Source organism: Porites lutea, chromosome 14, assembly GCF_958299795.1.
Source record: "Porites lutea chromosome 14, jaPorLute2.1, whole genome shotgun sequence".
Classification (NCBI taxonomy): Eukaryota; Metazoa; Cnidaria; class Anthozoa; order Scleractinia; family Poritidae; genus Porites; species Porites lutea.
The window spans coordinates 2,860,969-2,886,583 of NC_133214.1; the positions used below are offsets into that span (position 1 = coordinate 2,860,969).

A 25,615-nucleotide genomic window follows, 5' to 3' on the forward strand; every position below is an offset into this window, starting at 1 on the left:
TGAGAATATCCGGAAATAAAACAACGGGGGTTGGGGGGGGGGTCCGTGACGTCATTCAAAATGGCTGCTAATGACAGTTTTAATTTGTCTCAAAAGCGGTGTACTTAAAATCAAATATTTTGTTTGCGTTATCGATTATTTCACGCCATACGCCATATAATATGGACCTTAAGATCCGAGGACGGCCACGGCAACGAGAACGTCAAAAAAGGAAAAGATGTTTAAAACACAAAACAACAACGCCGCACGTGTAGCACACTTTTTTTGTACATTTTCTTGGCGTCGCTGCACGACTACGACGTGAAAATGCCTGATTCCAAGTTCTTTGTTGGACGTCGTCTGACGACGCCAGATTCCTTGAGCTGTATTCCGGATACCACCGTTTACGATTCCGGATTCCGGAATCTGGGGCGAATTAAAAACTGCAACAGACAGGAAGCCAGTAGGCCATCAGTTGGCTACTCCCAAGCGAGGTACAGTACATCAAAGAGAATGCCTTCAACATGATTCACATAAAGCCACTTGCTCTTTTCGGTATGAACGACAAGGACAAACACGGATCACACTAGGCCTGGCTGCTCGGCAGCTGAACAGCATGGAATTACCCTGTAGAAAACACGTGTTATTTGAAGTGTTCAGTGATGGCGCCAAAATACTGTCACGGGATACCATGGGGGACGTATGGCACTGGATACCGGCTCTGAAATCAATAGTAGAAACGATAATACAATTAAAGGTTTTATTGGTTTTGTAAACTACGCAACCTCCAGCTTTGTTTGACCAGAAACGACAGCCAGAAACTGAACTAAAAAAAAATGAAAAATTATGACTCTCCTTGCTTGTGAAAAAGTTCAAGAGCAACACACTGGTGGCATGAAACGGGAGTGAAATGCCAGTTAAACAAAAGCTGTCAGAAAGCAACGGAACAAAGCTACAATTTCTTCAAAGGAAATACACGGATCTCGACTCTCCCTCCGCCATTTCTATCTCATCCTCGAAGACACAGTCAATAAATGTAGTCCTCGAAGTCACAGTCAATGGAGACAAAATATTGACAAGCAAAGTCATTGTAATCGAAAGAAAATGTAATTAACTTGTTCGCATATTTTAAGGTGTTTCGATACAGTTTTCTGGGGACCATACTGAGATTTTTCACTGATCGCCTTAAAAGCGACTTTATCCTTGTCCGACCGTCACCACTCGCTGACTTTGGACTCTTTCTATTATCCATGTTCGGACTAAAGTTTGTCAAAATGTAGTTTTAAGAAAAATCGATATTACCATGACAACGATAAAGAAAAAAATAAATTAAGTAATAGACGAATTTTGCACGATCTAAACCTGCGATGGAAGATCCCACGCCAGGAACTTAAAGCGTGTTGATTAGCAAATAACCTCCGTGAGAAAAAAAAAATTCTCTATGTTTGAATTCAAATAAAATGTAAATAAATTTAAACCTTATACTTTCAACAGCCGTGGTAAATGAATAAATAAATAAAAAAACTGAAGATCTAAGAATTCCAATGTAACTTAATATTCGCTAAACTGTAAAACTGATATGGTGTATGAAAAGATAAAGCAGTTACCTTTTAAACATTTCTTGATTGTTGACAGCAGCAAAGAATGTTGGTTCACAAACGAGTCCTTTATCGAGACAGGCGAATTCGCAAGACTGGCCATCTTTTCCTTTCGTAATCTGCAGCTCCTTAATTGGTGGCCAGTCACTGGGCTTGCAGAAGTCCTGGAACATTTGAACATTTGGGAAGAATATTAACTAACACATCCTCAGATCAGAGTAACGACACAGCAGTTAAGCATGGGCAGATTTAGCTTTTGGCTGAAGGCACACAAATAGTATCTATATAGCTGCCAAAAGTCCTGGCCACCCGTCTCTGAATTTTCTGGAGCCGCCACTGCTAAGACTAGTGGAAAAGCAAACATGGTCCAGTTTTTGTAAAGGGACTTTTAGTAAGGACTACGCAAGCGTCTAATACGGTGACCAGAAGTAGTCTTTTCGCCCGGCCAGCCGTCAGTTCCTGAAGTAAGGAATCGCTTTAAACGTCGCTTAAAAAGTGAATTTGCGTTCTTTCAATCTTTATGGCAATTCCAACTTGCATACTTTGTTAAAGTAGGCGAACTCTCCTTCACCTTTTTCACACAGACCATAATACACCTTGTTTACCACCCCCCACCCCCTTAAGGTTTGCATAACCATCGTCTTTGATCATCATCATCATCAATCATCATCAATCTTTATTTATACACGAAATAGTATCATTTTACATGGTCTTCCTAGGAATCGTGTTTAAAACTAGACTAAAATACTCTAAGGAACTATTGACTATAATGTTAAAAATACAAAAACTTACATTATGAATAATAAGAGTTACAATGGGTCATGGTGTATTAGAAAAATCTTTCCCATGAATTGAAGTTTTAAAAACATTTAAACTAGGCAGTTTTCTAATCTCTGAGGGAATCTTGTTCCACAGAACAGATCCTCTGTAGTGTAGGCTCCCTTTTGCAGACTCAGTTCTGGGTCTGGGGACATAATAATTTAACTCAGAATTTCTAAGATTGTGTGAATGTACATTTGAGGTGTTGGTAAAGATCCGCCTCAGATACGATGGGGAAAGATTACTATGGATTTTGTACATTGTCACAGCATATTCTAGCCTTTCCCAGCCAAGCTCATCCAACAAAACACTTGAGCGAACGTCATAGTTAGAAAAGGTGAGAATTCTAGCAGCCCTATTCTGCAGCTTTTGAAGTTTGTCTGCTAGTCCCTTATTGATTTCTCTTGGGACGACTGTAATCATGGTAATACCCCGGAGAAACTGGAAACAATGGTTATGCAAAACTTTGGGTGGTAGACAAGGTTCATTCTGATCTTTTTGAAACTAGTGAATGAAGTTGAACCCCGGCGGGGTTTGCTTGAATTTTACCAGCACTATTCACACCACTTGGTGGGATGTTACCACTTTAAATAACCTCATCTCGTCAACCGTATATTGTGTGTATTTGGCTGTACAGTGGAACCTTAATACGTTAATACGGTCACCAATGGGCCAAAAAAAAGAGGTTTGTTTTTACAAGAAAATGTATGGCGGTTTTTCCCAGATGGCTAAAAAAAGTGGCTGTAATAACGAGGTGACCATAAGGCGGAGTTTCACTGTATTTTTCACGTGGGTGTCGTGTCGGCCACCGAATTTGGGGCGAAAAATAAGCCTTCAGAAATTGCAAAAATTTTTTGGATGACCAAAAAGGATAAAATGCGTATATCCTGCAATTCTGTTTCAATCACTGACTTACTAAGCTAGTAATATACAATTTAATACTTCCCGTAGTTCACACTACGGCACAATGATCTCCGGTGCCGTATTAGAGAAACGGAATACAGCTAGGAGCTAGCCAGAAGTGTAAAGTCACAGTGCGTATTTACCTGGTGTTCCAAGTATGCGTTTAGTCGTTCTAACATTCCAGCAACAGTGAATTCATAAGGAAGACGAGGAGTTTCCTTTAAAGAGAAAATAAGTAAGCTACGTAGGCCAAATTGTTTTGGAAATAGATTCATACTGAATAAACGTTTTTTTGCCTGACCCGCTTAATTCAGAGTCACGCAATTACGAAGACTTGCAATGTTTGTGTTATTGTTATTCTTGTGGACGGAATCCTGTGGTATGACCATTCAATCAAAAGCTACACATACTGAGTAGTACTTTCTTGTGGCACTACTTTTAATTGTGCTGTACAAGGTGGTTCTAACTTTTGAGACTGTGGATGAAATCCTGAAGTTTACACTTCAGGATTTCATTCAAATGAAAGCTGCTGAGCAGTACTTTGCTGTGGTGCTGTTTATTATGTTGTAAAGGTTAGTTCTAACTTTTGGGTCAGCGGATGAAATCCTGAAATTTAACGATTCAAATGAAAGCTACTGAGCAGTACTTACCTGTGGTACTGTTTATTATGCTGTACAAGGTGGTTCTAACTTTTGAGTCTGTGCATGAAATCCTGAAGCATAACCATTCAAATGCAAACTGCTGAGCAGTACTTTCCTGTGGCACTTTCATTATGCTGTGTAAGGTGGTTCTACCTTTTGAGTCTCTGGATAAAATCGTATGCTATGACCTTTTAATGAAAGCTTTTGAGCAGTACTTTGCTGTGGTGCTGTTTATTGTGTTTTAAAGGTTAGCTCTAACAATTGGGTCAGTGGACAAAACCCTGAAATGTTGGGTCATTCCAATGAATCTTCTTCTGGGGTACGATTGCATGGTACTATTCTTTGTCCCTTTTTATACTAAACAAAATTTGAAACTTTTCTGAGTGGCAGACTTTGGTGTTCTGGGGGTACAAGGGTTAACAGCTATTACCTACCGAAGAATTCAAAATTTTCTGCAAAGCTTCCTCGACTTCGCTCATGTTGTTTATGTTCACAGTTTGAACGAAGGGCTCGCCAACAAACACCTCAGCATAAGGATTTTGGGATGTAATCTGTTCATGCGAAAAAATAGTCTAAACTCAATTTCCAAAATGAATTGAGAACATGGAAGGAAGGTTGATTGGGTACGTTATCTTCATTACCATAAATTTAATTTGCGATTTTTTGATCGAATTCCTTCCAACATTATTGACCATTTAAGAAGTTATCTAAAAGACAATTGAAAACAATACTCACGTACCTCGGAAACTGTTTTCACAAGACACTTCTCGGTCCTGAATGAGCGATTTTCGTATGACCTTGAAATGAAAACGCGCAAACAAAACAGAAACAACGGAAGAACGGAAATAGAGCGATTTGATTGGTTTATCGAACGGATACAAACGCGCGTGTCTTTTGGTTGGTTAAGCGAACGCTCGGGTGGAAAAACTTCATGCCCGAGAACTTTCTAGAAACTTGTCGATCGATACTTCCCTTTGACGTCATACTGCAACACGATTGGCCAATCGATCAATGCCTTCTCCATAATAGGGTTTTCTTTGGCGGAAAAACGAAGAGGCCATGTTTTGATCTTTTCATCCATTGCCTGTTAAAACAAATAACGAACACTTATCGAAACCGTTTTTCAAGGTCATATGAAAATCGCTTTATCGAAAGAAATTCTTCTTTTCGTGTTTGACAAACTCCTAGGTGCATGTCTGGATCTCAGATGGAACACTCCTCGTGTTTGGTGTATTAGTTCTCAGTATTTCAATTTCGGAAACATTTCTCTTCGTGTTTGTTATATTACTTCCCAGTGTGTGGATATCACTAAGACATAGTCACTTCTTCTCGCGTTTGATATATTACTTATCGGTAGTTGGATACCCTTCTCCTGTTTTTTCTCGGTGTTTGGATTTCAGATGAAACACTCCTTCTCGTTTTTGATATATTACTTATCGGTGTTTGGATATCAGATGAAACACTCCCTCTCGTATTTGATGTATTACTTCTCAGTGTTTGGATACCAGATGAAACACTCCTTCTCGTGTTGATATATCACTTATTGGTGTTTTGATATCGAATGAAACACTCCTCGATCGTGTTTGATATATTACTCCTCGTAATTCTACTTTGCCTTAATATCAGATGAAACACTTCTGTATTATTGGTTAATATGTTAGCTTAATCATTACCTTCCTATTCATGGGTTTGCCAGCGTAAAACCCATGGTTTACTCGATCAAATGGTGGATCAAACTGAAAAAAATACAGACTATAATTAATTAAATTATTGTACCAAACCTGTATCAAAACGTAATTGCATTTGGTTATTTATAGTTCGTTCAAGAGCAGACAAACATTTTAGAGCCACCATATAACTCACGATTCAACGCACCTCGATCATTGTTCTATAGAGGGATAGACGAATATGGGTGTTAAGGAGCACAACAGGTACTTAACTACTCAGACCGACTGACAATCTAATTGTAAATGTACAAAAAAAATGATGTTGTTAATTTCCTAGCATACCTTTGGGTTAAGAAAGAAACATCCATTTGCCAAGGCTTCTAAGGCTGCTGGTCCTTCTAAAGGATCACCGAGACCAACAAAAACCTAATGACCCAAAAAAACAATACTTTCCTGTTTGCTCGTACGAAAAGCCCAAAGAAAGCTGCTGCTGCTGCTGCTACTACGACTACGACTACGACTACGACTACGACTACGACTACGACTACGACTACGACTACGACTACGACTACGACTACGACTACGACTACGACTACGACTACGACTACGACTACGACTACGACTACTACTACTACTACTACTGATCGGACAAGAGATGCAGTTTTTGCTCACAACCAATAATTGTCACGCTATATCAATTCAATGATATCAGTTATGTCAAAAGTTGAGTCGCATCATACAAGAATTTCCCAAGCTAATACAAAAAAGTCTGAACACTTACCTTACTGCTTTGAAAGAGATCCATGAGTGTGGAGATGTTGACGATTCCATGATTTATTACATAATCAGGCACGTCGAATTTACGTAGAACAGTCTCCTTTTGAAATAACCAGATTGCAGTTAATGGCTACGGTATAACATAAAAATTCAACGTGTGATAAACATCTGAGGCAGTGATTCCTTACGTTTTTGGAGCCGATGTTGGCATGGACTTCCTGAAAATGATTTCTGATCACTTCGATGTACAGCGATTTGCCCTAAACCAAAAATACAAAATAAACCTCACGCGAGGACTTTTAAACCCCGTGCAAACGGACGCAACATTGTTGGCCAACAACTCCCAACATTGTTGGATGTTTCATGTTGCGTCCGTTTGCACACCCTGTTACGTGTTGTTGGATGTTGTTGCGTGTTGTTGCGCAAAGTTTGAAACCGGTCAAACTTTTCCGCCAACAACTCCCCACATTTTTTTTGTTCCGTGATCGCCGAAGCGAAGCGCAACAATGTTGGATCCGTTTGCACAGCTCTTCCAACATTGTTGAGGCCGCGCACGCGCTTTACGCATGGTTTACAAAGACTTATGGGTTGTATCCTTCCCACGACACACTGCAGGTCCCAACATTGTTGGGAGTTGTTGCATCCGTTTGCACACCACTGCCAACATGCACGCACGCAACAACTCCCAGCATTGTTGGCGCAACACAATGTTGGGAGTTGTTGCGTCCGTTTGCACGCAGCCTTAGCATCTACGACGGAAACGCCTGCGCTAACACTTTAACAATGTACTCGTACCTTCCAGAAATGCGGTAGTTTTCCATAGACTAGTGCATTGGTTCTGTTCTTGGGTTCTGTAGTCTTTCCGCGATGTTTCTTTGGAACAGCAAAGCCCAAGAACGAGTTATCGGGACTGTGAGCTGCCAAAAGAATCATTAAGAACATAAAACACTTTACTGCTAGGGTCTTTGTGGCAAGAAGACTCATAATTTCTGTTTCGTCAGTCGTCTCCGTAGAAAAAATTATTACAGTAGTGTTAATTATCAAAACAGATTAACCCGGAAGGCATTTTTCGATGCAAAACTCATGAATTCAAAAGTTTGAATTGAATTTAAATGTTTGACTGTGCTGAGGCCTTGGAATGTCAAAGTCTTGAATTCAACATGAACACTTTGAAATACCAAAATTTTGAATTCAAGATTTTGGTATTCCAAAGTATTGAATTCAAGTGCTTGCAGTGCTTAAGTCCTGAATTCAAATGTTTTTGTTTCAAAATTTCAGAACGCCATTGTCTTAATTGAATTCATGACTGAGATCAGGAATCCCCCATCCACCCACCCCCCCCCCCCCAAAAAAAAAAAGAAAAAGAAAAGAAAAGAAAGAAAGAAAAAAAAAGCTTGAATTCAACAGTTTACGATTCCAGAGTTTTGAATTCAATAGTTTCCAGTGTCAAAATCTTGAATTTAAAAGGTTGGAATGCTTAAGTCTTGAAAGCACTATAAAATGTTTAGAATTGTTAAGTGCCGAGTTCAAAAGTTTGGAATGCCGAAAGCTTGAATTCAAGAGTTTGGTATTCCAAAGTTTTGAATTCAAGAGTTTGGAATACAAAATCTTGAGTTTAAGAAGAACACCAGAAATACATCGAAAATATTAAGTTGGTAGGTTGCTGCTGTGGCCTGACCTTTGTTGTGATAAGTTACTAAACAATTAGCATTCCTTTTCACAGATATTTCAGGATCACATAGTTTCCTGAGTATGACAGTAATACAAAACAATACTTTAAAATAATATTTCGAATGTACCTCTTAGAAATAGAGCAGTCATTCTTGAAAAAGAAAGAAAGATTGGGATTATTATACGTTTCTGGGAAACTGCGACCTACCCCTGCCCTAAGCCAACATTTTGCCCTAAGTGAGAAGTAAGTGTTAATGTTGGCTTAGGGGAGGGGTAGGTGGGCAGTTTCGCAGAAACGTCTAATGATTCAAAGATTGAACTTACGGAACATTGTCATGAACTGAGGAAGCAGAAGATTCACATCTCCCCATACCGATCTGCCGCCATGAATACTTTCTTTGTAGTACGGATAGTTGAACTCCGCGTCCGTTCCAAACGAGTCCAAAATGCGCATCTTGCATCTAGTGGAAGACAAGAAACGTTACTAAACGTGCAGATGTCCTGTTAAGTGTATCTATGCTCCTTTACTGACTACCTTTCCCACTTCCGTTCCACATTTTCATTTCCTATAATCGCTTATTGCATTTGGTTAGTATCGGAGCTCTCTCCATTAGGAATGAAGTTCTTCTTAAAAGTTTATATTGTTAGCTGTACCTGTAACGCGAACTATGTGGTCCACTGAACAGCATAATTTTCTTAGCGCCTGGAATGTCGGTAAATATCAGATCCAAGCCGTCAGCAAGTTCTCTTAAAGCACAGCCATCTGAATCAGTCTGGGTGATAATGCTGTTGATAAAGACATTTAACCACTATGATAATAACCATTAAATAAATCAGTATTCAAAAAATAACGCAACTGGTTTCCCTAAAACGTTTTTACTGGACAATGGTTTGTCCGGTGGATAGTGTCGAGAGGGGTACCCAGCAAAGTTTATGCGGGGGGGCCCCGTCCAACACCTTACCCTTTTATACACCATTTTTGAAAGAAAAGGTACCCCTATCACACACCTAGTTGAGAACTTGTATCCTGTATATGCACTGTTTTTAAAACACGAAGAAAATCACAATAATAGGAAATCTTCTAAAACTTTTTCACAGCCCTTTTAAGTCTTTTTACAGTTGGAAAGACAGATTTCCCACTCTTTTGTATACTTCAACTGGTGAAATCCCTACCCTTTCATATACCTGAAGCCTCAAAATGGTACCCCCTGGGGAGGAGCCTCCCCGTATAGGCCATTATGGGAAGTACCTCCACTAGGGGAGGTGTTATTCAGCATTTCTACACCGTCAGACTGCAAGGGTATAGATAACTAGTTCCCAAATTTCCATACGGTCAACTCCCTTTATAGAGGACACTGTAGCTAGGGACCTTGAGTTAGTGTCCTCATTAGCGAGAGTCCGTAATAGCGGGAGTTTATTTTAGTCAAACATCTCTAATATATTTTTGGAGGGGATTTAGCTGCTGTCCGTATTGTCGGGGTGTCCGCCAGGCGAGAGTTGACTGTATTCCACAGAAATTCATATCTCTGTATGAATCCTTAGCGATAAACGTCTCTTCTAAAGTTGTTTTTTGGACATCCCAGGAGTTTTTGGGTGTCAGGAGGCATGATGCTTGATACAAAGATTCAAATGTGAAGGAAAGTTACCGATATGTGTGGCTTTCTTCGGTCTTAAAACTCCATTGCCTCTCTAAAGTATCTAGAACCTGTACATTTTGCACGCTTGACAGTTTGGGACATTTTGAAAATTGATTGTTGGCTGTTTTTTCTTAATAACAATATTGAGGAAATAACAAAAACTTCGTTTCGAAGGGCGATAAAATAACCCTGAGAAAACAGCCGACATTTCCGACGCCACTACTGGTTTCCCGCTAAATGAAGTCTGAGGAACGAGCGTAGAAATTCCATGCTGCACGTGTGACAACCCAGATCTGGGTAGTGCTTCTGATTGGTTGAAGCAAATTTCTCTCGGGGCCAGACCAATCAGAGGCACCACCCAGATCTGAGTAGCAACACGTCATCAGTGTGGAATTTCTGCGCTCGTCCCTCAGACGTCATTCGCCGGGAAAACCAGTGGTGGGGACGCGGCTGTTTTCTCAGTCTACGAAATAAACTTGGATAAACTTACTTTCGCAGGTCGTTGTAATCTGATGTAATTATCAAGTCATGCCCTAAAATATACAGTGCACTCATTAAATCACTCCACTGTGTAAGCTCCCCTAAACATCCACCAGTAAAGGCTTCAGTAAAGAACTTGAAGTTGTCTTCTATGCTTCCCATATAGAGAAGAATCTGGTAAAGGAAATCAAGACCTTTAGATTAGGGAGCTTAAGCAAATGCTATTTTTAACCGACGCACGTCGACCGGAAATGGACTTTTTGCTAACTTAGGCAGCGGTTTTGCCCAATGTCTCGGGTCAATCGTCTCTATAAGAATAAAGCAACTTAGCAATACAAATTGGGTAATGTCAAGACATATTAACCCTTTAAACCGTAAGATCAAAATTTGAATTCTCATTTGTTGCCCCTATTCATTTCCTACAGAAGTAGTGGGGAGAAGTTGATAAAACATCGAGCAAATTCATCTTGTGTGATCATGTCCGTAATGCTCATGACCACTCCGTTTTACAAAGCATTGATATTACAAGGAGAAATTTGATGTTGATCACGCTTAGGGCTTAAAGGGTTAAAAGGATAGAGGTGTCACTTTCGGTTGACTTACTTGGCTGAAAACGCCCTTGCTTAATGAGCTCCCTATTATTATACGAGAACGACTACCACGACGAGATTTTCTCAATAATAAGTGGTGCGCGCGTGAACCAACGTCATTTTGGCGGGAAAATGTGGTAGCCGTCGTCATTCCACTACAAGTTTTGGCAAGACTGTCATTGTGGGGGAAAACATTTCTCAAATGCTAGGAGTTTTATCATTTTGCGATCTTCCAGTTCGCTCAACTTAACCTCTACTTAAAACAACCATTCAACTTACTTTCTTCTAATCAATTGCCCCCCTCCCCGAAAAAAAACAGCTTTTATGTACTTAGCAAGACCAATCACGTTGCTTCTTGATCTGTCTCGCTAAAATGCGGGAATTTCGTCCTTACAATTCGTTAGACCGATCAAACTGCTTGTTTCTAGTTCGCTAAACCTTATAAATGTCTTATTATTAGATTTCCAAAAATTACCTACCTACCCGTCCCCTCACCTAACGTTCTCACTTAGGGCAAAATGTTGGGCTAGGGGAGGGGTAGGTAGGCTGATTTAATACGATTCTGGGAAATTGCTACCTACCCCTCCCCTAACACTAACACTAACTCCTTATTTGGGGCAAAATGTTCTTTTAAGGGGGGGGGGGGTAGGTGTGTACAGTTCTCAGAATCTTACTCTGATCTAGGTATTCAGCAATATTCAAAGAAAACTCCTACTCTGATCTAGGTATTCAGCAATATTCAAAGAAAACTCCAAATTCACCTTTTTCTTCGTTCTATTCTTCACATTCAGGGTCTCAGCAAGCTGTTCAGTGGCTTCTTTCCACTGCGGCCATGCTTCCGTTATTCGAATTCTCATCCAGGCGTAACGGTCGTCCTTTAATTTTTCTAATAACCCGGATACATCTGTGCGAATCACTGCCTGCAAGCCAAAGTCATGTGTTCGATAACGATGACTTAATATTCTGCTGCAGAATTTGACACAAACTAGCAGGTGAACGAGAGGAGTACATTGGACTAGAATTATCCTTAGTTAGAACAAATTCAGCAAAAAGAATTGCGTTCTGAACACAATCCACAGACTTAAGCTGGACTTGTTTGAAAAGCCTATACTTATTAACACCTGATCCAGTACCTCTGAGTCCTTAACAGTCCTGCAAATATTTTTTTTGTTTACCGCTCATGTACCTGAATTATTGACATATGGATACAAACCTCTGTGTGGTTGGCAGGTGGTTTAAAGGGGTCAAAGTCACGTCTCCATGGTAACACTGGACACCAACCCTCGACCTACGTACAACCACAGCAATTGCAAATTAAAAGCTACCTGTCAGCTAGGAAGATCCTATTACTAGGAAGATCCCTGCTCTAGGAACAAGTACAACCCTTTGCATGTAAACCGAATACAGCATCCATACGGCGCTTGGATGATCGGCCTTCTAGGATCTTCCTCACTCCATGTAAACGGCAGCCCCTTATTCACCCTCTCCACTGACCCACCCACCCACCCCCCCCCCCCTCGTCCTCCATCACGGCTACCATGTGGGAGGATTGTTCCTTACTGCTCGTGGCGCAGTTTATAAAAACCATTTCACATTTGGGAGCTTAGTACCCTAGCCTTTTAGGAGACTACAAGGCTCAGGTTTGGAGACCTCGTTTTGATATATACATCCTTGGTAAAATAAAGGTAAAAAAATTATGGTGCGTTTGGTTGATCGCGTTCCGGAATAAGGATATGCTGAAATTTGTGACACATCTCTTGGATAGCGAAGTCTTTGACCATTTGAGTCCTGAGTGTCTCCTTTTATACAACCTTCTTTATCAAACAAACTGATGATAAGGATGGTGGGCGTGGTTGTGGTGATGGTGATGATGTTGACGACGATGATGATAATGGTGATGATGATGATAGTGGTGGTGGTGGTGGTGATGATGATGATGATGTTAGCGGTGGTGATGATGATGATGATGATGATGATAGTGGTGGTAGTGGTGGTTGTGACGATGATGATGATGGTGGTGGTGGTGGTGATGATGATGATAGTGGCAGTGGTGGTGGTGGTGGTGAAAATGATGATGATGATGATTGTGGTGGTGGTGGTGGTGGTGATAATGATGATGATGATTGTGGTAGTGGTGGTGGTGGTGATGATGATGATGATGATGATGGTGATGATGACGACGACGTTAAGAAACTGATGCGAAGTAAACTCACCTCGCTGAGGTATTCAATTACAGAGCATAGGCTATTCGGCTGAACCTGATGTTTCTCTCCATGGCACTTGGGATTCCACGATTCATTAAAAGACTTAAAAACAAAAAAAACAACAAAAATAATTAAACAAACAAATATTTGCACTTATGCTGTCACTTCAGCCGAAATAAATAAATTTCGCACTGTCTTCGTCTGAATTAAATTATCTGATGAACAAATCTCTTTTTTTTGGTTGTTATTTGTCGATATTAACCTGCAATTGTCTAATACTGGTAAAGTCACCAAATATTTATGGCTCAATTTTGTAGCATGTTCTTCATTGAGAAAATCCACGCAACGTTCCTGAAAAAAAGAGTTTATGAAAAAAAAAATGGAATTAATTTATTCAGACGTCACTGTTGACCGAAGTCTAATTGAAGAAAATTGCGTTGTCATTTTAAGGCAAGCACATATATTGCGCCCCGGTAAAGACCTTATTGCTTATTCATATATTACACCACTAAAAAAAAACTTTGAAAGTGCCAGACTTTTTGTCTTTTATCGTTTTTTCACCGGCGAGACTTGAGATTACAAAGAAGGAAATGCCGCTCCAAATATCTTGGTCTCTAAAAAATTTTATTCGCATTTATAATTTTTATCTTTACTATCGAAACCGGTTGTTCTTATTCCGTAATGGTGTGTTGTTTTCCTGCCGGTAATTAAAGTAGCTTGTTTTGACGAGTTCAACATGACAACTGCCTTTTCATCTTTCGAAAGCGAAGGTTAGCGAAAGTTGATGTTTTCAGTACCTAACGATACAGCTGACGATAAGAGCCTTTACCAACGGATCCAGTTTATCTTAAAAAATAATGGTGTTTTCTTTTCCTGCACTCATGCAAATAGAGTAGCCTGTTTTTAGTCTATCTAAAGCGAACATTATAGAACTGCACCTGGTTTATAATTCAATTTTGGAATACCTACTGATTGGACAAAGCAGAAAATAAATTGATTAGAATTATAATATATTATTGCTCATAGACGGTGACCTCACACGAGCTGTCAATCTATTTAAACACAACTACCACTTTAGCTCAAACCACCTGCAGAACGAAAACTTTAAGTTGCCTTCAATAACTGAAGGTAATCTTTGAGAGCCACTAACAATTTTTGATTCGTAAGTCCGGGAATGATGTGATGAGGAATACGGCATACTTGACTCCTACTGCTAACTGTGAGGACTATCAAACCAATATAGGTTATACATATGTCACAAGTTGAGAAAGCTAAGAAAGTACACAGCAGGACACAGGACTCAATACAGTACTTAGGCACATAGCAAGAGCAGGACTCAGTGCGTTTGATCTAGAGTTGGGATACAAAATTCATGGACTTCAAACTATTAATGTGACACCACGTCAACATCTCTGAGCGAAATGGACGCCCTTTTGGTGATAAATATTGTTCTTAATGTTCCACTGATGTTCGTAGCAGTCATCGGCAACACGTTAGTGCTGTCCGCTATATTTACGACACCCTCAATTCATTCATCGTCTTCAATCTTCTTGTCCAGTCTCGCTGTTTCGGATCTTCTTGTCGGGCTGGCTGTGCAGCCAGTTTACATTGCCCACGAGCTAAAACCTGATCCTGGCTTGCGCAAGACAGCCAATATACTTTTCAACATGGGTTGTGTTGCTTCGCTCTGCACAATGACAGCAATAAGCATAGACCGATTTATGGCCCTGCATTACCATATGCGGTATCCAAATTTAATGACCAACAAATGTGCAATACGAACTACAGTAACTCTATGGCTGTTTGTCATCGCTTCATCGTTTTTAATGCTGTGGCGTACACTTCATATAGTTCTCGCTGTTGGCATCTTTGCATGCCTTTTAATTTCCGCTTTCTTTTACACCAGGATTTACTTCATAGTTCGCCATCATCAATCGGCGATTCACCTTCAGCAACAAGCTGTACAAAGTATGAACACCGTGCAAAGTATAAACATCGCGCGATCGAAGAAAACTACAATGAACACTTTCATATATTTCATCTGTCTGGTTCTCTGTTATTCGCCAATGTTCACTTCAATGATAATTTATACGATTGACCCAACACTCAGTTCCAACTTGTGGACTGTTGCAAATACTGTAGAGTTCTTGAACTCGTCTATAAACCCATTTTTGTATTGCTGGCGTTTAAAGGAGCTTCGAAAGGCAGTTTTAAAAACAGGACAGAAGTTGTTGTGTAAGCAAACAGAGGAGAGACAAGAAAATGAGCTTAAGGCATATTAGATGCCTCATTTGTTAAAGTTTTTTGTCAATGCCTACTGTCTAAAATCTACAGCTGCTATTTTCGCCTCATTTGCGCGTTTTACATTAGCGTGCACAAGCCACACATTTTTATGGTGGGCTGTGACCAACAGTCCAGACAAAACATATCTCAAAAACTTTGCAAATGCTCGATAATTCTTAAACCATATTTGATTCCTACACACTTTTGATTTCAATCATACACAAAGGATTTCTATAGACGAAGCTATATTTCATGCCATCATAGAGATCGTTTTCACTGTCACGCAGTGGAAGAAACCAAGAAAATGAAATATAATAAAAAACTAATATACAAGAAAACGGTCTACATGAACACAGTAATTTCTGTTGCGTTTGCCTACTAGACAATTGCAAGATGGCGTCTTAAGATCCCTAGTGAAAAAAAAAATGTAAGGGGTAATAGTCATTATTCATTTGTTTATCTAGCCGGATTTCTGAAACAAAAGCTACCGAAATTGGCAACCATTTGAGTAGAAAAGGGCCAACGTATAAAAGCAGGTTTTTGAGTCCGATAAGGCAAAAAATCACACTAATTTTTCACTTGTCTTGATCTCCTTTGTTCTTTTTAGGGGAATATATTGCATAACCCCTCATTATTATTCACTGTCTGAAAAGATGGTGGCGGCGTTTGATTTTAACAGGGGAGTGCTTGGCTAAAACAATAGCTGATAACAATAACAAAACTATTCAATATATATTTCCCCTGCTCATATTCCCCTCATCATATTCCCAACTGATATTCCCCTCAACATGTTTAACCGTCGTCTCAGTAAAACAACACAAATCAGAATTTTGAATTTCAATCAATGAACTTACTACATTTTGTTGGACTTCATTTTCTTTCTCGGCAGTTGTCATAGCACAATGTCCTTCAAACTAGAGATTTGTATCACCGGCCTCGTCACTTTTGAACAAACTTGACATAACATCTCCATCGTCTACCCGCGAACATCCTGGTTTGCAATGTGACTCGTTGGACGACTGACACAAAAATCTGTCGCGGTAAAATGTCCAAAAGAGTTTCCAATACTGCTCTGCCTTAACTTTATGAATACATTTTCTTCTGAGTTACTCATCTCTTTCTGGTAAAAGTAGTGTTTGACTACCCCACATGAATTGATCAATTTCCATATTTCAGAATTCAACCTCAAACAATTCGAGGTTCTTGGGAATAAGCATCTCTACCGATTAATTCAACGCTTCAAAAGCTTTATGCTTTTGGAAACCTCTCAAGTGAAAAATAAGTATATTATTTGCTTGTCCCTAGCCTCTGGGGTACGCCCCGAGGGCGTACCAGGTGAATATACCACATACCCCCTCGTCCCAGGTAAATTACCCTTACTAACCAAGGAAAAGAAACGAAAGAGGAAAAGTGTTTTAAAGTAAATATCGCAAGGGCACTTTCAGACCCCATTTCCATGTCACCAGGTTCCTACCAAGGTACCATCTGTCTTTTGTCGAGGTTTATTTTCGCTAATGATTATATTTTTAGGGTAGGCCCACTTGTGCAAGCAAATGACGCTGGAAAACTAGTTGCCAGGGCCCTCCCCTACTCGGCAGCGTGAAGAGAGAGAGACGGGGGCCGAGTCGGAGAGGAGCCAGACAACGAACTTAATGACGCTGGCTGTTATACCTATCATTTTTTACCCCTTTAGCGTCAAATCGTTCTTGTTAAATTGATGCTTAGTGAACCAGAGAGGCCAATTTCTTTCCCCTGCCCCTTTTCTCCGTTCTTTATACAGAAAAAGAAAGGGAAAAAAAACATACGAATTAGATTTCGATACTCTGGGATTTTTAAAAAAACCGCCAGGGTGCCCAAGCGCCAGAGTGCCTAAGCGCGTTGAACATTACTTCCTAGTACAGTCAACTCCCTTTATAGCGGACACTGTGGGGACCTCGGGTTAGTGTCCTCATTAGTTAGTGTCCGTAATAGCGGGAGTTGATTTCAGTCAAACATCTGTAATTTGTTTTTGCAGGGGATTTAGCTGCTGTCCGTATTATCGGGGTGTCCGATATAGCGGGGTGTCCGCAAGGCGAGAGTTGACTGTAGTTCCAATGAAAGCATCATTTGCCGCAAACAAAAAAGGAGAAAACTCAGGTGGAACATGTCAGACTCTCTGACAGACATAAATTGAGTGTCCTTTTTTTGTAGCGAAGGTATATCATAGCATGCGCATATTAAAAGACAAGCTCTGACGCAAACTGTTTCGCAATCTGCCTTTATGACATTCAATAATACTTGGCATACATCAAAAAAGAAAGTTGACAGTAAGATAAATGAATTAAAGCTTATTATCAGACCACTTCTGACTAGGAATAGTTATCGCTAATTTTCATTGTTTCCTGTTTGCGACAAAGCCGTCGCCTAGCCAGTGCTAGTTTGCATAACGTGTCTCGGCCGGACAAGTTTTAAAACCGCCCTTCGAAGTTCTCGTACGCGCCAACAAAATAAAATGGGATTTATAGAAGAATTCATAAAAACAAAGGTATTTCCTACTTTCCACATCATCAAACCGCTAAGACTTGGACGAATAGCGACGATCGACATAAAACTAAACATTGGAGTATAGCACAGAATCATACAGATGTAGTAAATAAAGGTGCTGATGGCACTTCTCTTAGTCCGAACCAAGTTCATGGGAAGCTGTAGAGCCTGTTGTTGGGAACGAATTTGAAACTGATGCTGACGAACGATGAGATAAATCCTGGTATACGAAAACGTAGAAATAAAGATGCAAATCGCAATGCCCACAGCAAGAAATGCAAACATAATCGTTTTGTTCCATAACGTTACGAACGACGACAGAATACCAAAGAGCCATAGAGACAATGATGTATACATGGCTCGCTTCCCAGTCATCAAACACTGGTATCGGAGGTGGAACTGAAGGGCCATGAATCGATCCACGCTTATCGCCGTCATTGTACAGAGAGAAACTACGCCTGTGAAAATGAATAACACCTTGATTGCGAAAGTTAAAGGCGGTTCTTGTTTCAGTTCATATGCGATGTACACTGGCTGGACGATGATCCCGACAAGCAGGTCCGAAATGGCGAGACTGCACATGAAAATGGTAGATGGTGATCGAAGCGAAGGAGTCCTTAAAATTGCGGATAAAATCAAAGTGTTGCCAGTGATGCAAGCAAGCATTAACGGCACATTAAGGATACAGTTTATAAAAGTAAAGCTGCTCATCTTTTTAGCTTAGAAGCCGTCACGCTATAACACTATTCCACAATCTTCCACTTGAAGAAAAACAGCTAAGTATATTGGAAAGGTTCAGCTGCTGTCTTGTGACTCCTTTTGGACCCTTTTTTTAGTTTTTAGCAAGTGACGTTAAGTTAATTTAAAGTGATCGAACCAAAAAGAGTAATTCATTATTATATTAAAGTTGTTTGCACTTACTGACAACATGGCATTTTTTTAATCAACTCACAGCAGCTAGTAAATATTTATAATTTTGCCGTCGGCACGAAATTAATACAGTTGCGCTTTCTATTTTTATTCATACCTAAAAATGCGAATCACCTAACAATTCTTTTAGCAGGTGATACCCTTATTCGAAAGGCTCAGTTATTTCTCTTTAATAAGGCTTTCAGTTAAATAAGTAATACAAAAAAAAAATTAAATTGTACTGGCGGGCTTATTGCTTCGAGGATGTATTTTAAAGATCGGAAAGCCAAGTTTCGAGCGCGCAAATCTACAAATAAAAAAAGAGGAACAGCGAAAACGCTTTTCCTTGGAATATACTGGCGCAGTTAAGCCAAAAACACTCTGAAGAAAGCGAAGATTATCTTTCAAAATACCTCACAGAGTCTATAGTGAGCCAAAGGCGCGGATTCACACCAGTTTCTACCTTTTAACGGAAATCGGTCAGATTTTTCATGATGAAAATATTTTTGATTTAAAAAAAAAACATTACACGGCGGCTTGAAGATATGAACTTTATTTTCGAGTGGCAAAAACAATATTTTACTCACTCGCTGCGCTCGTTTGTAAAATATTGTTTGTTTTGCCACTCGAAAATAAAATTCATATCTTCGCTCCACCGTGTAATATCCTCTATATATCCACTACAACATGGAAATTAACCTTGATGAAATAACCCACCGATTGGCCAAGCTTCATCCGAGGAGATTGGAACTGACCAATATCCTGTCTGAATGACTCAGAAACCCAAGAAAGGAGACTTAAGAGGGTTAAAATCCAAAACATTTCCCGCGGGAGCATGCCCTGGACCACCCTAGAAGCTTGTGCCCTCGGCGCTCGTTCAGGAAATCAGTCAGTGTTTATCCTAGATCCACACCTGAGCTGCCACCAACGAAAATTTAAGATTTGGCGGGTCGGCATACAGTAGAGACGTCACTTATACAGTGTTTTCACTCACGTGGCCAGCCTCTATGCAAATTTATTGAAACAAAAGAAAGCGTTTGCATAAGAAAAGAGTTCAACTCCCACAGGATTGGTTTGGGACACCAACATGGCCTCCGTTTCATTGCTTTTGGACACCAATATGGCCGCCGTGACGTCATGTGAAAACACTCTATAGGATGTTCCAACTATTGCACTTCGACAGGGGAAACAAATTTTCGCATGTAGAAGGTTGGTCGCTTCTGAAAGAAGTTAGAATAAAGACACTTTTCTCTGTAGCTGTCACGGAAGTGATGTCAATTTGGTTCAGGTGTAACAGGACTGGTTTGACTGTTTAAAAATCGCAAGTTTTCGCCTACATTGGCCATTTTAAGGTGGTTCTAGAGCCTGGGTCGGCGTTGGGTCGAATTGCACTATGTGACTGTTATGGCCCAGTTTCCTACGTAACATTGTAACAGCCAATAAAAGAAGCGATAGCGTCCCCCCAAACAGTCCCATAGTGCAATTCGACACAACACGGACCCAGCCTCGCGCGCCACCACAAAATCACCAATCAAAGCAGGTAAAAAGTTTTATCAGTACGTTGTAAATGTCCGTGGCAAAGGTTTTGAAAGAGTTGAACTATCGCAATAGCCTGCCTGATAACAGGCTCTTTTGTGGGGATAGAACGAACAGAAGGCTATATTTTGTTTTAGTCAAATTAAAACCCGTTACCAAGCTAAACTAGAAAAACGAAGATGATCATTTCCCGCCTTGATGATTAACCGCTCAACATGTTCTTACCATTCTCGAAATGAAAAGGTTAGTAGGTTTTAACTTATGTCCTTCAAAAATAGATTGCCTATCTACAAATGTGCATAACGACCGTTTCGTGACGCCCTAAATAGCAACTGTTAAAGACACTACATTGACAGTGTATTAGCCTGTTTGCAAGCTCTCCGGGGTGCTCTGGCGATCGATCTGAGAGAATAAATGCATGGTCGTTCCTACCTTTATTTTCATGGAACATAGAGGAAACAAGGAGCTTTCAGGAACTCTACAAGTTACTGACTTGGCTGTGATATTTTCAGCTGCAAATAATAATAACAGCGACAATTATATCAGTAACTTTCAAGACATGGCCTGTGATTGAAGAACGAAAAAGTAGATGATTCAAACAAACAGTACTCCTCGCCCTAAAAACGACAGAAGCTACTACTCACTTTGGTCAATGAAAATAGAGGTCTGGAAGAGCTATTAGGGACTTTAAGATCCAACGACGCGACGACAACGAGAACGTCGCTTAAAAAGTGAATTTGAGTTCTTTCAGCCTTTATAGCGATTCTTCCTACCCACTTACTTTGTCAAATGTAGGCGAACCCTTCTGAAGCTGAATTTTAAGTGACCATATCCAAGCTCAGAAAGAGAAATAAAATTTCGTCGTTGCTTGTTTGCATCCTCCATAAAACGCATAATAAGGCATTTTCACGTCGTAGTCGTGCAAAAACGGGAAAGAAATGTACAAAAAGAAGTGTGATGCACGTGAGAAGTTGTTGTTTTGCTTATTAAACCTTTTGTTTTTTTTACCTTCTCGTTGCCGTCCACGTCGTTGGATCTTAGTACCTATTGTACTACTCAAAACTGCATCTACTAAGCACAACTGTTACGAAAGACAGGTCTTGTCTTAGTCTTTGAAAATCTCCATTGATACGAGGATCTCCTTGACACTGTAAACGAGGCTAAGTTCCAAAAATTTCTAAATCACTGAGCGTCAACGGAACGATAAGAAAACATTTTATTATATGCCTGGCTGTGAGAGAAGGGCTAGATGGCAACTTGCTAGCCTGCGAGCAAGCTCTCGTATTTGGGCGAGCGAAGCGAGCCGCGCAAGAACGCGCGAGCTAGCGGCGAAGCCGCGAAGGGCCGAGGAAAGGAGAGCGATCATTGCAAGCTCTCCTTTCTCTACCCCGCCCCCCGCTTTGGCGTCTCCTCTCGCGTGCCCCTCGCCCGTCTACTTTTCACAATATCCCACAAATGGAGAGCTTGCTCGCAGACTAGCAATGTGCTCGTAGCGAGTTGCACGCTTCGCTCCTGCAAGAAAATTTATGCCTTTTGGCCATACATAGAAAAAGAACGAGTAAAACAAAAGAGCAAGGCGATATCCAGCCATCTCGACAGAAAAAGCGTGGTCAGCGTGGTGTGGTTAATGCACATGTAAAATTTGTGACCTTGAAACTAGCACTGCCGACAAGGAAATAAATTCCCGTTCGGGAGAAAGGGGCTTGTAGTTTTGTTCGCCACAAAAAACTTTTTCGGTTGGGAATCAACGAGTCCATTTGACCACCATTTCGCAGGAACTTCGTGTATATGTTTATTTTTACGCATAAACGCCCACGTAGGTAGCTAAATTCAAAGATTAAAATGCTCATTATCACGCCTTAGGAAATGTGGTGAATAACTACACTAAAAGAGGGACCCCACGTAAATTCACAACGAGAAGAATGCCCGGGAAGTCAGCCCACATGAACAGCATTTGTTGACATCCCGCGCACAAGAACAGTTGTGGCGGAGCGATTTTTGTGTCGGAAAGAAACTGAGCCGCGCCGATCTCGAAAGTGGAGAGTCACATATCGGATAGGTTCTGTGCCATACTTTGGTGCAGTGTCAACACCTGTTCCGCCCGCCGCAGAAGTAAATAAGGACCTTACGATCCGACAACGGCAACATTCATGGAAACGTCGCTGAAGAACAGTCTTCGCATCCTTTTAAACTTTTTCGCGATTATCTCAATTCGCCCTGTTACTTATAAGAAGGGAATTTTGGTTGAAGCTGAAGAGAGGGGACCGCGCCCAAGATCAGACAGAGATGGTAGAATGTATCGCCTAGCCGTTCCTGTTCTCAGGTAATCTTAAAATTTGGTCATTTCACGTCGTATTTGTGCAGGGACAGCAAAGAAATGTATAAAAAAGCGTGGTGCACGTGCAGAGTTGTTGTTTTTCTAATTAAACCTATTGCTTTTTTGACGTTCTCCTTGGCGTCGCCGTCGTAGTTTCGCAAGGTCCCTAATAAGGCGGCGCGAGGACTGAAACACACTGAGACGGAATCGAGGACTGGAGTTTGGTTCATCAAACCCTATTGGCCAGCTGAGGGGGCACGATGCTCCACCCCGATGTGTGAGAGCGACTTGTACCGCCCAGGGAACCGTTCCTCGAAAGTCCCGATTATAAACGGGCCCTGTAAGCCGTCTCCGTTTAAATTAAAGATCGAGGTTTCAATAGTTTTGCATCTAACGTGATAAAACTATCAGTTAATGAAACAAAATAGAGTAGTTTGCTAGCCAGGACCCGCGCTCTCATTTTTTATATTTCCATTTGAATATTTGATTTCGGGCCCGAAAAGTTAGCGGGACTTTCGAGAAACGGGCCCCAGGGCAGTTGCTGTTGACACTATAGCAGATAGCCGCCTGTCGTGGCGCCACTAAAAGCTATTCAGTATAGCGTGAACATCGCCTTAGACAGAATAACAAATGACAAATACTCACAAATTGTCTCAGGCGTTTTTTTCAGAACAGCATCGTTTGATGAACGGTGAACATTTACTAGGGGATCTCCGTAGGTCTCATCTACTTGCGCAGTTTCTGTGAAAACCAATGTAAACGGAAAAAACTGAATTAGCTGTAAGTCATCATAACATAATCATCTTCCTCCTAATTTTTCAATTAAAACTGAGTAAAAATTAACGAAAGTACTGCTCGGTAGCCATAGGATTTCGTCCGAAAGCTAGAAAGTTAGAACCACCTTGTACAGCATAATACACACTAAACAGGAAAGTAGCGCTCAGCAGCTCAGCTTTCACGATTTAAAATAATCTATGGCAAGAGCCATGGCTCTTGTCTATGGTTACACCATATGATTTCATCCACAGATGAATGCATTCTGCATTTTGCATTTAAAAACCAATAGCCGGAAATCCTTTTTCCATTGACAAACTTTGTTCATTGCGTCATGTGCGGGCTTCAGAACAGCCACAACATTTTGGGTTCAAAACCCCAAGTAAAAAGGCTGGTACCACTTTGGTGGAGTAAAATTTATCCTTTATCTCAAGAAAAAGTTTCTTTTGACCATTTGTCTTGCAAATTTGTTGTTGGTTCTCTCCTTTGCTCCGAGAGGTTTTACTCCGGGTACTACTCACTTACTAAGTTTTGCCTGATTTCTGATTGTTACTTCGTCGATCTTAAAACAGCAGCTTCCGGCGATTTTATAAATTGACAACAGGACAAAGATGCTACACTGAAGTAGAACAGTGACTCCCACGAGCCCAGCCAACAAGAAAAGAAAACGTTTTGTTAATAAAACTGAGCGTTTGACTTTCATCTCGAAATGTTGAAAATAAACTAAACTAGACTTGTCCGCGAATCTGTAGAAAATCCGTCGCAGCATATTTTGTAAGGGTATTTCGTTTCCATGGTAGACAGTTTTTTTTGTAACTGACGATATCGACGCTTTTGTTCGCCAGTGTTTAATTTGGTCAGAAATTGGCCACTATTGACACAAGCCAGGGTAAATAATATGTCTAGAAAAAGAAAAACGGGGGGAATAATTACGCGCCTTTTAAAGATAATGAAACCTCAATTTTGTGTATACTGCCAATTCTGATTTCTTGATATCTGAATATGCTCACTTATTATTAAGATTTAACTAAACGAAAACTGGGAGAAATTACTCATCATTGTCCAAAAGTTTTACTCGTGGCTGCCTAAGAATAATCACGCCTCTTAACACTCTATTGGCGATACTTAAATTCTGCATGGAACCGGGACGGTACTGTGTTGGTTAAATTGAATGCAGTATTGACAAATATACCAAAAAATGTGATTAGGAATTTTATGTGGCAAATAATAATAATGACAAAAACATTAATAATCATGTAATAATAATGACAAAAAACATTTAATCATATAAGTCTCTGTTGGCGGTTAAGGTTTATGGAAATGATTTTTCAAACAAAAAATACAGTAACTGTGTCGTGAACACATAAAAAATAAATAAAAATAAAATAAAATTTCAGCGAGAGCAATGTGAACAAATGCCTAGTAAACCTGGAAAACTTGATGGGGAGGGCTTACAGAGGTGTCTCTTGGAAAAATGGAATTAAATGCCTAATCTTAATCTAGATCTTAATCCTTATTTTTTGCATGCACTGTCCCACCTCAAATAGCCTTGCTAGCTGTGGGCACTTTGCTTCTGTAATATTATCTGCCTATCAACAAAGTTTTGTTGTTGTTGTTGTTGTTGTTTGCTAGCAGTCCGGTCAGGGTGTGGTTCCTGTTTTATTTGATCCCTAAAATATAACTTTTTAGACCAGAGCACCAAACACTTGAGGTAAAGTAATTTATAAGTTGCAATAGCAAGGCTGTCATCGAATGCTTTCCTTTTTCTTTTTCTTTTTAAAGGGTAGCCTCTAGCAATGATGCCAAACCTCCCAAGGGATACCAAAATCTTCAATTCACACCACGAAATGAGGCTGAGCAGATCTCACCCCTTACAAATGGCAGGAATCCACTCCCACCTTCTTGCAAGGACACCAGGATGATGAACTTGTATCACATTCCTTTGGCTTGAGCTGAGTCCTGTCCTGCCATCCCGGAGGGAGGGGTACTCAACAAAGTTTTAGACAGGGAGGCTCCACTCCAAGGTCCAACCCCTTACCCTGTTATAGACCATTTATTACAGAAGAGGTACCCCTTTTGTATGCCCTCTTTTGACAGATGGTACCCTTTTCACATACAACTGCTGTAAATGCACTATCATAAATCACAAAACCAGAACGTTTTCTCGACTTTTTCACAGCCACAAAATGAATATGTTAGCCCCTTGGGCTTTTTTTACAAAATGATAGATTTCCCTTCCCTTTCATATACTTCAACCAGTAAAAGCCTTACCATTCAAATATCTGGAGTGTGAAAGAAGTATCCCTT

At 40.4% G+C, this 25,615-nt stretch overlaps 2 protein-coding genes across 2 annotated transcripts; both read right to left on the reverse strand.

Moving 5' to 3' along the window:
* Positions 1–52: 52 nt before the first annotated feature.
* LOC140924377 (alpha-1,6-mannosylglycoprotein 6-beta-N-acetylglucosaminyltransferase A-like) lies at positions 53–24,028 on the reverse strand. The gene is made up of 18 exons (XM_073374411.1): positions 23,834–24,028; positions 23,180–23,275; positions 20,650–20,729; positions 12,976–13,068; positions 11,976–12,050; positions 11,524–11,682; positions 10,183–10,346; positions 8,710–8,841; positions 8,380–8,516; positions 7,180–7,301; positions 6,573–6,644; positions 6,389–6,484; positions 5,950–6,033; positions 5,614–5,676; positions 4,375–4,491; positions 3,443–3,517; positions 1,587–1,741; positions 53–700 (listed from the first exon to the last, which is right to left on the reverse strand). The coding sequence occupies exons 1-18, from the start codon at positions 24,009–24,011 to the stop codon at positions 499–501; spliced, it is 2,100 nt and encodes a 699-aa protein (XP_073230512.1). The 5' UTR covers positions 24,012–24,028; the 3' UTR covers positions 53–498.
* LOC140925159 (melanocyte-stimulating hormone receptor-like) lies at positions 17,483–18,510 on the reverse strand. The gene has a single exon (XM_073375116.1). The coding sequence runs from the start codon at positions 18,481–18,483 to the stop codon at positions 17,653–17,655; it is 831 nt and encodes a 276-aa protein (XP_073231217.1). The 5' UTR covers positions 18,484–18,510; the 3' UTR covers positions 17,483–17,652.
* Positions 24,029–25,615: the final 1,587 nt, after the last annotated feature.